The 13229-nt window shown below is 39.3% G+C and overlaps 1 protein-coding gene across 2 annotated transcripts in view; it reads right to left on the bottom strand.

Moving 5' to 3' along the window:
• Positions 1-13229, bottom strand: part of cdkal1 (CDK5 regulatory subunit associated protein 1-like 1) — a 390498-nt gene that overhangs the window by 98562 nt on the left and 278707 nt on the right. For both annotated transcript variants that reach the window (XM_084088459.1, XM_084088460.1), the window contains one exon: positions 11709-11854. In XM_084088459.1, coding sequence (XP_083944585.1) covers positions 11709-11854 — 146 coding nt within the window. The remainder of the gene's footprint in view (positions 1-11708; positions 11855-13229) is intronic.

The following is a 13229-nucleotide window of genomic DNA, read 5'->3' as shown; positions in this document are numbered from 1 at the left end:
CCAGCCTGCCAGCAGGAGTCTCTCTTTAAATAACCAAACTAACATATCTTAAAAGAGAGGTGAATGAAAATAAGTCTTCCATTCACATTGCATCTAAAATTAGAAGTGAACTCACATGTCTTTTGGTCCAACTTTATTATTATTCCGCCGTTAAACTGATCGTGCAGACCAATCCGTAAGGCCTAGAGACTAAAAAACCTGGCCAGATGGTAGGTCTAAATTTGGGGAGACATTGACAAAGTATGGCCCCGATTGGCCAATAGGGGGTGCTACAGCGATCAAAAACTCATAGACTGTTTGTCGTAGACTCAAGTGTCTTATATCAGTGGAATCCTTGGCTTAAGACGAACATATATCATAAACGTATATCTCTGATTTCATTTTTATCCATTAACTTTTTCACCATTTTGAATTTTCAGAAAAATCTACTTTTTCGAACTCCTCATTCTGAACAACTTTGCCTCAAGAACCAATGCTGTCAATCAAATTGTTCATTAAATATTTGCAATTAATTGAAAAATCTACTTTTTGAAACTCCTCATAAATAAATTAATATCATTGACAGTTGACCCTTTAATGTTCAATGTAGTAGGTCACTGTGTGTGAGTAACTTATTGCAGCTAGCTACTTATTTTTAAAGAGTATTTTGACTAACTATTGTTCAGAGGCTGTGACATGACATCCAGCAAATTAACTGCTATTAGAGAATAATCAAAAGACAAGCTGATTTAAATGTAGTTTTAACAACAGCGGTCCAATGCTAGAGCCTTAAAGTACACCAAGATAAAGCACAGAGGAACCTTTCATACAAATTTCTAGAGGTTCTAGAGTCATTATCACTAGCCGTGTTTCCATTACAGATTTGCGCAAAACTTTGGGATATTTTCTAAATTTCAATAATAATAAAAAACGATTGCGAAATGATGGCGTTTCCATTACCTGATGGTATGCAACTAAAACGTCATTTTTTCCTCTCACGATAAGTCATTATAAAAATCATGGCAACGGATGTTGGTAGGTTTACCTATATTCAAGCCACCACACAAGCCATTATTTTTAATCAAATGAGTCATACTGTAGGTGTGTTATCCAAGCATTAATGGCAAGGAAAGCCCCTTATACTTGGTAGTGCCAACGTATGAGGTTTTTCTCCCTCATATCTGGTTCAAGGTCTTGATAAATAGTGGTATTTCTTAGTTTGGAATCCAGTATTCCCTAATAATGTCAGGGTTCTGTCACTTCTGTCTGGTTTGTATCTTGGTTTGGTGACAGAGCTCTGACACTCCCGGTTTGTTATGTGTTTGTGTATAGTCTGGTTTGTTGTGAGATGGCAGGGGCTAGACAATTGACAGGAGAGCACATGGCACAAGGAAATACATGACAAGTCTCATCTTGTTACCTGATTATTGATTAATTTGCCCCACCTGCCTTCCTCGTTACCCTCTTTTGTTTGCCTCCCTATTTAGTCTCCCTGTGTTTGCAGTCCTGTGCTGGTTTGTTGTTCTATGTTCTCTTGTGTTTCCTGTTATGCCAGATGCCTGTCTTGTTTTCCCCTACGGGAAATTTTTGTTGTAGTTTGGTTTTATTTTTATTACTTATTTAAAATCCTTCTTTTCCCGCACATGAATCCTCGCTTCACTATTTTACCATTCCGTGACAAATAATACTTGTCTTTTATGAGCTTAATGAAGAACTCTGTCTCGTCTTCTGTCCAAACATGCCGCGTCATCTTTAAATAATGATCAACTTTTACGTACGTAAGTGACCTGTAAATGCAAAAAAAAAAAAATCCATTGCAGTTTTGCTAAATATTTCTTTTTCAAATTGCCTGAAAACCACCTCACGTGAGTGTAAAAACTTTTTTGCGATATATGGGAGTTTTTGCTAAATTGAGGTGTTTCCATTGGGCGTATTTTCAATTCGCAATTTTAATTTGTGCAATTTGAAGGGTAATGGAAACACAGCTACCGTGGCTGTCCCTGACCAACAGGCCAGCTCATCCTGGATTAGCACTTCTGTTCTAAACTGATCAATGAAAGGGATCTATTAGCTAGGATTTATTAATGTCAGTGGACAGAGTTAATGAGCCATTATTTATCTACTTCCTGTTTTTGTCAGGCCTACATTTGCTGAACTTGCTGGGACACGGAAGGAGCAGCTCATGTGTGAAATGTGAAGATGTCTAGCATACTCTCACATTTAAGCACAGAATGATCTGCCATTTCTTTCAAAACATCTGCAGAAGGCTATGTAAAAATCTGCTGATTGACTAAATCAACTTCACAGACAGACAGACAGACAGACAGTTAGTTAGTTAGTTTAATCAAGTTAAATGTATGCCTCCTGGCTGTCATATTCTTATAAGAAATGTCCAGAGTGCAGATTTCTTTTGTATGGACAAGTTTGGTAAAACTTCTAGAAAGATTGCAGGCGAGTGACAGTGCAGTCAGCAGGCATAAACAGCTCACTTAATTACTATGAGGCCACTGTTTATGCAGCTCTAACACAGAGATAACACACATCAAGTTATTCCAGTTACAACTGATGGATTACACAACAAGTTCAACACATGGACAATTAGCGTGTGGTAATGTAGAAGAGAGAGACCAGAACGTTTAAGCAGGATCAAGATTAGTTGTGATTTCAGTGCCTCTAGTGTCACCAGAGAGTACTTCAAAAATGAAGACTGTTTCCTGAACACTCCCCCATCTGCCATTGGTCACACAAATACAAAGTCCCATCCCTAAAACCATTGGTTGAGTCAATGTTGCTGTGTCGGTTATGCTCAAACCAAAGGGTTTGGCTTCTTTTTTTTAATAAAAGCAATATTGTGAATGCAGTCACTCTTAAAACAACCTCAATTTAATTATTGTCTGCTGTCTGTGATGTCATGTTCTTGTGATGTCATCAGTGATCGATGTCAACATGTCATATTCCAGGGGCTCCAGAAAGGGAATGCTGACAGACAACATTGTCCAGGTATGACTGACCTCCTCGGCACAAACAGATCAATGTATTATCAAAGTGTTACTCTTTTCAGAGAAACCTATGAATAGATCATCTAAAGCCATCTATCTACATTAAAGCATTAAAACAGTATTTCAACAGAATAAATTACCCATCCTTCTCATGTTTGATCCCTCAGGGGGAAGCAAACACAAATCCTACACACGACACACCTAGAACCGGTTCCACAGATTCCAGCTCTTGCTCAGGCGGCAAACGCAGGGGTTTGTGCCATAAGAGGCGATGTGAGACAGAAAACAGAGTTAAAGTGGGTTGATGCATGTGCGTGACAGTGAATGCTATGAGGTGACGAGTCATTTATTATACAATAGTGTGGATGTGTGTGCGCGCTTTGAGTCAGCACGCTTGACAAAACAATGACTCATATCAAACAGATTAACAAGACGGACAGAGTTGTCAAGAAACTCTAATCCAGGCGGAATCAGAGCGAAGGAGGCGGGAAGCTGTGTGGCGGGAACCAGCGCGGAGTTTCAGGACACAAACAGCATGACTCAGGGTGGCAAGTGAGCAGAGCGTGTGCCAGGAGTGGGAAATCCCGCCAGTCAGACGTGAGAGCGCCAAAACTTCCCCTCCTGCCTCAAAGGAACCTGATCCATTGCTCCTCTCCGGTGTCCTGTGTACATGTGAAACATTAACCTATCCTTAGTCTCACTAACTACACATACACCCCCACCCCCGCACGTTGGAAAAAGTAGAAGGATTCCTGTCCCTGAATAAATATTGACCAAAAAAAAAAAAGTGCTAAATGCAAATAATAAGATGGAGTAATCAAAAAGGAGAAGAAACCTATATTTTGTTGCTGATGTCCAGTCAAACCCTTCTGTCCACCTCTCTTCACACAATAACATTAAATAAAAGAGAGGTGCATCACAGTACAGATGAACTCCACACAGCAGAAAGCTCATTTCCTCCATCGGGAACTTGGAAGCCGAGGGTATGGCAGTGTGTTAAAAAGACATCTGAAGGAAAAGACTCAATGATTTGGTGGTGACTGTGGTAACGATAGATTATGACCGATGGAGACTAAATGTGTTACGTGATCAAGCAGAGAATCAGGGCTTAAACATCAACAGGTAATGCTGCGTTTAACTCAAGGACAGGAATGCTAGTGAGATCGCACAGTACTGAGAAACATAATGACTAACTACAAATACATTATCGCCCATGAGGCTGTTTGTCTAGAGAATGCAACAGACTACTGAAGAGGAGTCTGTAAACATCAGTCGTGACTCTCTCCATCACTGCATTTGCACGCTCACACATGCTTCAACACGTCTCAAAGAAATTAAAGCACGAGACAAGCGGGGGCAAGTGAAGGGCCAGGTTCAGCTACTGACCTGAAAGAGCAGCGGATTGTGAACACTGGACTCACACATGAGCTGATGATTTGAATCATGAATTACCAGGAGCATCTGAATCAGAGAACAACTGGATGACCTAGGATGACGACAACTGCTGTTTCAATAAAACAATACTGAATGATCTGTCTATAAAACCTCACATTCAAGTATTTAGATCTTTTCACATTTATATTGTCAGTGTAAGAAAAACAGAAAGAAAGAATCCACATTCTAACCCTAACCCATAGTATTCATTATTATTTGTGAGTTAAAGAGTCAAGACAAAGACTGTTCAGATCCAGGGAGAAATTAAGACTTTAAGAATAAATGAAAATTAATGATTAATGAACAAAATAAAGGGTGTGTGAATGAATAAATGTTTATCTTCGCCCACCCCTACCACTAATCTTGAAATCATGAATCAAGCAGCCAATTATTTATTTATTTTTATTTTTTTGCATTTAACACCTTTGTAATCTGTTAACGAGACTGAAACCACACAAAAAAAAACAAAAAAAAACAAACAAAAAAAAAACACTGGTGTTGGCTGCAGTGCATCTGTTGAACAGATACGCCACTCACAAAGAATGTCTCATGATATCAAAGCTTCTCAACACTGATCTTCATCCAAACACAAACATTTACAGACCTTAAAACAGGTTTATTAGGGCAAAAAGTGTGGTCATTCACCTGTCAAGTAGACAGAGATCTCAAAGTAATTTTACAATACTGAAAGATACACAACAGTTAGAGCCCTTTAATCTGAGGCTCATGCTTCAAAATGCTTACGGATTCCTACACTGCGGTTAAATGTTAAAATGTCACTCCCTCCTGGCTGTGGTGAGAGAAACTTCTGACAAAAGAAGTGGAGAATAGAGTTAGAGCTGATCGGGTGCTAAGAAAGCTGCATTTGCGGCCGCAGGTTCTTCAGTTCTCGCGGCTGAATGTGAGGGCCTACGGGTAAAGAACCTTTGAGAACATCCTGTCATGAGTCAAATGAGTAAAGGCTCATATGTCACTCAGAATGTTCTCCACATCCTTAATCTTACAGCCCTGAGAGAGAGAGAGTCTCATGCCATTTGTTGGCCAATGTTCTTAACCAAGGTCCTGACAGATCTTCAGGACTTCACAGTGAAGTCAGATGTGGTATTCGGAGGGTTCACCACACACACTGACAGTGCTTCTCTCCTCATTTGTGGTCTTCTCCACAACTTTTTTTGAGGCTCTGCCAATGGCATAATATTCTGTTGTACCTCATTTCCATTTACAATTCTATTCTACTCTTCTGTTTTCTTAGAAAGATCTCCACAGATTTATGGATCCACAAAGGACATTATTTCGAATCAAGGCAGCTATAGGATGCATTACACTGATACACATTCATGTTCTCAGTGAGATTTTGCTATATCGTGTATATTGCAGTATGTAAATACAGTGAGGAAAATAAGTATTTGAACACCCTGCTATTTTGCAAGTTCTCCCACTTAGAAATCATAGAGGGGTCTGAAATTGTCATCGTAGGTGCATGTCCACTGTGAGAGACATAATCTAAAAAAAAAAAATCCAGAAATCACAATGTATGATTTTTTAACTATTTATTTGTATGATACAGCTGCAAATAAGTATTTGAACACCTGAGAAAATCAATGTTAATATTTGGTACAGTAGCCTTTGTTTGCAATTACAGAGGTCAAACGTTTCCTGTAGTTTTTCACCAGGTTTGCACACACTGCAGGAGGGATTTTGGCCCACTCCTCCACACAGATCTTCTCTAGATCAGTCAGGTTTCTGGGCTGTCGCTGAGAAACACAGAGTTTGAGCTCCCTCCAAAGATTCTCTATTGGGTTTAGGTCTGGAGACTGGCTAGGCCACGCCAGAACCTTGATATGCTTCTTACAGAGCCACTCCTTGGTTATCCTGGCTGTGTGCTTCGGGTCATTGTCATGTTGGAAGACCCAGCCTCGACCCATCTTCAATGCTCTAACTGAGGGAAGGAGGTTGTTCCCCAAAATCTCGCAATACATGGCCCCGGTCATCCTCTCCTTAATACAGTGCAGTCGCCCTGTCCCATGTGCAGAAAAACACCCCCAAAGCATGATGCTACCACCCCCATGCTTCACAGTAGGGATGGTGTTCTTGGGATGGTACTCATCATTCTTCTTCCTCCAAACACGTTTAGTGGAATTATGACCAAAAAGTTCTATTTTGGTCTCATCTGACCACATGACTTTCTCCCATGACTCCTCTGGATCATCCAAATGGTCATTGGCAAACTTAAGACGGGCCTTGACATGTGCTGGTTTAAGCAGGGGTACCTTCCGTGCCATGCATGATTTCAAACCATGACGTCTTAGTGTATTACCAACAGTAACCTTGGAAACGGTGGTCCCAGCTCTTTTCAGGTCATTGACCAGCTCCTCCCGTGTAGTTCTGGGCTGATTTCTCACCTTTCTTAGGATCATTGAGACCCCACGAGGTGAGATCTTGCATGGAGCCCCAGTCCGAGGGAGATTGACAGTCATGTTTAGCTTCTTCCATTTTCTAATGATTGCTCCAACAGTGGACCTTTTTTCACCAAGCTGCTTGGCAATTTCCCCGTAGCCCTTTCCAGCCTTGTGGAGGTGTACAATTTTGTCTCTAGTGTCTTTGGACAGCTCTTTGGTCTTGGCCATGTTAGTAGTTGGATTCTTACTGATTGTATGGGGTGGACAGGTGTATTTATGCAGCTAACGACCTCAAACAGGTGCATCTAATTTAGGATAATAAATGGAGTGGAGGTGGACATTTTAAAGGCAGACTAACAGGTCTTTGAGGGTCAGAATTCTAGCTGATAGACAGGTGTTCAAATACTTATTTGCAGCTGTATCATGCAAATAAATAGTTAAAAAATCATACATTGTGATTTCTGGATTTTTTTTTTTAGATTATGTCTCTCACATTGGACATGCACCTACGATGACAATTTCAGACCCCTCCATGATTTCCAAGTGGGAGAACTTGCAAAATAGCAGGGTGTTCAAATACTTATTTTCCTCACTGTATATACACTTAAGTATATAAGTGTCATTATTGACACTTTATAGTGATGAAACTCATGAATGAGACAATACAATAAAATAAAAACTCATGAATGAGACAAAGAGTGGGACGTGCCTGATGTTAGAAAGAGTTAAGCGGCATTAGTCGTGAAAAAGAACCCTGCTGAAACACGCACAGAAAGCCACATCTCACAGCATGCGATCACAAATTCAGTTCTCTTTCACTTCTTATTGTACTTGAATGGACGAATACACATACAATTATGTCAAAATGCCCATTGTGTGGAGTATTCATGTAAACAGTTGATAATGTCTGAAGTGAAAGTAAACAGTTGGGTGTAAACCGGATGTGCATCAGTATAATGGATCTGTGCAATCGGTCTTAAAGTTATAGCAGTCCAATATATCTGCTGCTCTCGGTGTCGTTAATGTTAATAAAACAATCACTCAGTGCTCTGACTGAATAACTTTTGCAGCATTAATAAGAATAAATTTAAAAGAAGACTATGCAGTATTTTATTTTTACATTTGATTATTCATTGTCTGTACTATTTCTAACTGCATGTTAAATAAACCTATTATACCTGAAAAAAGTGTTATATTGTATTTGTCCTATTGTTTGTAATTTGCTGCTTTGTTGTTTTTAAAACTTTTTTTTTTTTTTTAAACACTCTGGAGCCATGTGAAGTTGGTTTATGATGGATGGATCCACTTTTTTGAGCTTCAATCTGTTGGTTGCAATCCACTGCCATTATAAAACTTAGAAGAGCCAGGATATATATATATATTTTTTTAATATAACTCCGATTGTTTTTTTCTGAAAGAAGAAACTCATATACACCTAGAATGGCTTGAGGATGAGTAAACCATGGGGTAATTTTCATTTTAAAGTGAACTAATACTTTAAACACTAATAGATCTCTTAAGATCTCAACATTTTCAAATGTCTAGTTTGACTATTTCCTTCATACAAAAGTTCTTATTGACAATTAACAGAGGTTTAGATGCTGATGTTTTAAAATATCTACAATAAACATTGTAAAATTAACAACTAATATTATAGTATTACATAATTTTATCAGAGGTTTGACTCTAGGTTGTATCAATGAATCAGGCCACAACATGATGACTATATCACCACCAATAAGTAGCCAACATCATCTGATCAGAATTTCTCTTGCATTTTCTTTGCTTTAACAAATGTGCTCTAGGCTCTGTTTACACCTGGTATTAAGAAGCATTTTTGTTGATTGGATCACAAGTGGACGACAGTAAATACACCTGTAAACAGGTTCTAAAACCTTTTGAGCTTGTCCACTTTTGACCACTTACTTCCAGAGATAGTCAAAAACACATTTGTTTTCCGTCGTCTCCTTTCGTGTTCATATGTAAATTGCCCAAGCTTAATTCATCCATTAGATCGAAAGATCTGAAAAAACCCATTTATTTACCCGCCCCTCAAACAATTCAGGTGGCTCTATATAATTCAAATGATTGAAAGTGGACAACATTTTTTAATTTTACTGATATTGTTTGTAACTTTACAGAGTTTTAAATACAATTTAAAAGAAAAGAAAAGAAAAGAAAAGAAAAGAAAAGAAAAGGACTGTAAAACAATATTTTCTGTAAAATATTTTTTTTAAAATGTTTTTTTTACAGTGTAGCTATTCGGATCAAATGCTGCTTGAGAGGTCTGGAATCATGGCTGCTGGCGGTGGGGTTCACAAATACATAGAGAAGCAATCGCTCTGCTCAGAAACACCTTTAATGACTTCTCCACTATATTACCGGAGAAGCAGACTCATCTTGAGCTCGTTCCACGCCGGGTGAGTCCACTTATTGCACATTATCACTGCATTCATCAAACGCTAGTGTCATTAGCCCTGTTCTCCAGACTGGAGTTTGAATCACTTTAATTTAGCTTGAGAGAAGGTGATTGTAATAGCTTGGGCTTTTAGGAGTCCTACTCACTGAGGCTTAAACACCTCTCAGACAGACTGACAGGATGCCGGAGCTGATGACTTCAGATTGAGAAAATTGTATTAAAATGACTCTTTTAAAGTTCAGAGGAAGCAATAAATGGGGTTTGTTGGCAACCCGGGTGCGAAACGAGAAGTTTGGAAGAGTCTTAATCAGGAACCAGTGCAATCCATATGATGAGGCATCTCATCTCATCTCATGTCCAGCAAACAGGTTGGCATAGTAAACCTTCATCGCAGCAGAACAAATGATTCTTTAGCAGGCTGAACATAGGAACAAAATAAATCTGTTTCATTTTCCCATCCTTCCTTTTCTCACCCCATAACCAAACTCCTTCTGTGTCATGTGGGAATGTTTGCCTGTACGCTCCAAAATCAACCACAGCTGTCAGACAAGACCTCAGGGATCTCCCCAGTCTCTGACATCAAGGGCCTTGGTTTTTCAGCGTTACTTGTCTAAAGTTCTGCTGTGAGCAGAAATTACGTGTTGAGTCGTCTGAAACAACTCTGTGCCACTTGATAAGGAAACAGGAGTTTGACCTCTGCGGCACAGCTGCTGGTAAAGTGAGCTCTGTGTGCCTGAGGTATAAGGGTCAGTCGGCGTCTGTGTAAAAGATAAGCCTCTTCTGGGGCTGCCTACAGATGACTGGCCCTGAGCGCTCTAGGCTCTTAAAAATGAGTGATAGGCATGAATGTGTCCTCTAGGAGGAAAACTACTGCAACTTTGACCCGAATGCCACTAACCTTTCAATGCACCATGTATGGCACAATTTTAAAATTGAGCAAGAAAGACCCTTCATCCTTCTGATGACATCATTGTACTGTAACAAGCAGACAAATGTGCACCTCTGTACGGACAGAGTATATCCATCGTCATAGCGACCACTGGGTGGGACTGTCCCTGTCCTTTCTGTTTATTTGTTTGTTTGTCTGTTTGAATGTGTGTGTGTGTGTGTGTGTGTGTGTGTGTGTGTGTGTGTGTGTGTGTGTGTGTACTTGCTTAGCTGTACTTGTGAGGGCCAAATGTCCTCATTAATATAGTTAAATATATGACAACCAACTTGTGATGCCATTTTTGTGTGTTGGGTTGCAAAGTGAATCAGATTGGAAAGTTTGTTCAGTAGCTGCATTTACATGAATCCTAATAATCCCAGACTCTCTGTGGGATAATTTCTAACAGGAGCGGGGCTCTTAGCATCTCATTGATTTTCTTTCTTATACACATCTTATATCATGTAGATTTAATATTTTGTTTTAGTAATTTTGTTTGTTATTTCTTTGTTTCTTTATTTTCCCTAGACTTATGTTTGTTATGAGTGGTTATTGTTATATTTGTTAAAGAAAAAAAAAAGAAAAAAATTATTGAATGCTGGTGTTTGATCCCTCGTTTATGTTGCGGCTTGAAACGAGCTGGCCGTAACATAAAATACTGAAATCGGATTGGTTTTGTTTGGATTGATGAAAATCACTGCATGTAAAAAACCTGCTCAGTCTGAGCCCAGGGTGTAAGTCACACAAGTTTGTCCAGGTCGTTTCTTCCACAGTCAGAGCGTATTTTTACTGAGAAACTGAGAACGTGTCTGGGAGAAAAAGAGAGAGACAAACATATGTTTTTTTGTGACTCTTGTCGGTAGGTGCTGGTAATCAGGTGTAAATGTGTCTGTTGATTCAGGTAAGAAATTAGTCAGATCAGCATCTTTTGACTTTATGAAGGCAAATGATCACACTATAACTACAGCAGCTATCAGCACTGTTTGTGTGTTGAACATGTGATGCTGTACTCCTTCAGTAGATTCCCTGCCATCCTCTTTTACGATTTTCAGTGTTGAGATAAATGGTGAACACCATATGAGTGAGAATAATGAAAGCAAACGAAAGGTAACGTGACTTTCTGCCTTAAAAAAAAATTTCTATGAATGTCATGAAATGCCTTTAAACTACAAACATCGATATCTGACTGGCCTCGATCGTTTCCTCCATACGTACCCATGTTTCAGTGTTTCAGACTCATTGATTTGCTCTCCAACAAATGCACTCGAGCACAATAATCATAAACAGTAATGAAGAGCTTATCAAACTCATAAAAACTGACATTTGCAAAATGTCAAGATTTAATCCATACTTTTGAGTGTAGTGCTCACTTCATACACCATTACCCAGCATTCAACACATGGATGACAAACGTCAATCTGAGTAAAAGAGCATTAAAAGAATAAAGAGCATTTCTCTGTCTGGTTATCAATGCACATATGATCAGAAGCGCCAGTCAAGTGTCCATCATGAAGAAACACAGTGATCATTAATAGGTAACTGTAGGTACTCACTTCTCCTTGAGGAAGTCCATGACCTGTCTGAAGTCGGCACAGCAGTACTCTCTCTTCATGTCCATCAGGACGCTGTCAGATGCTGATTGGACAGGCACATGGAGGAAGGCGTAGACTCGCGGGTGGTTAAGGATTTTGCCCATTTCCTGTTGGACGGAAAAAGGAAGGTGAGCTACAACACAAATATAATGTGACAGAAAAAGAGAAAGAAAGCTTTGATTTCCACCAATGTTTATAGACCCCTGTAACATGACAACACCATCAGCAAAGCTAAACTACCTATGAAACAACACATACACAACATATGTGGCACTAATTTGTTTGTGTTCAGATGAGATGTCTGTAGTGTGTCTCTCACATCAGAGGTTTAGAGTAACACAATCTAACCGCGTCACTACAGCTGCTCAGGGTTAACTTAGACAGCTAATGTTTCACTGCAGAGCTGCAATAGAAGCTGATGAACATGTTTGCAGTGATAAACACGAGATCATCTGTGAGTGTTTAGAGAAACGTCCACAATGCTGAAGCCCCATCAAACACAATTTAGAAGAAAACAACAACAAAAAAACATCTATGCAAAGTCCTTGTATTTTTGTCCCTGTGATGTGAGAACATCAAGTTTTCCTTTCATAAACCATTCCAGGCACATTACCTTTAAGAGACAGAGAAGCAGTGAGATATTGGTTACAGAGACGTCTCTCTGTTGTCCTAGAGAACAGAGAGATCAGGGTAAGACAGCTTCTAAGATGATCAGCGGCTGGGAAGCAAAGCTAAACTCTCCAAACACTGAGTCAATGCAAGAGAGCTGTTCGACTGATCTTTCTATTCAAAAGAATCGTGAAAAATAAAATGTATCATGGTTTCCACAAAAATATGAAGCAGCACAACTGTTTTCAATATTGATCAGAGTTCCCACACCTTGGTTAATTTCAAATTCAAGGACTTTTCAGGTCCAATACCCTCAAATTCAAGGACTTAATGTGGGGACACATTTCAAGTGAGAGCAAGGTTACATCGTTTCAGCCTATTTTTGCAACGTTTCACGGTGTGTCTGTGAAATGTTGAGGTACCATCGTAGTAGTTGTGCCCGCGTGAACGTCATGGCAACGTGAAACACTTGACGTAACGTGTAAATGCCTGTAACTAACGTAAATCAAGCAAACTAGTATGCATAGGCCACAAAGTGTTGGCGAAATAACACATTAGCGGACCGGAGGGAATAATATGGATTTTTTTTCCAGGAAATTTCTTGCACATAATAAATTCAAGCACTTTCAAGGTCCTGTATCTATGTATGTTTATTTTCGAAAACTTTCCAGGGTCTTGAATTTTTTTTTTCAGATTCACAAACTTTCAAGGATTTCAAGGACCCGTGGGAACCCTGATTGATAATAACAAGGAACGTTTCTTGAGCAGCAAAAAAGCATATTGAAATATTTCTATAAAAATTCTTGAGAAATTTGACTGCAGCGTTTTGAACCAGTTGAAGATGAGCTACCTGAGAGAGTACAGAGAATTGCA

This window comes from Abramis brama (genome assembly GCF_963993115.1).
Source record: "Abramis brama genome assembly, chromosome: 17".
Taxonomy (NCBI): Eukaryota; Metazoa; Chordata; class Actinopteri; order Cypriniformes; family Leuciscidae; genus Abramis; species Abramis brama.
This window is presented reverse-complemented; position numbering and strand designations above follow the sequence as displayed.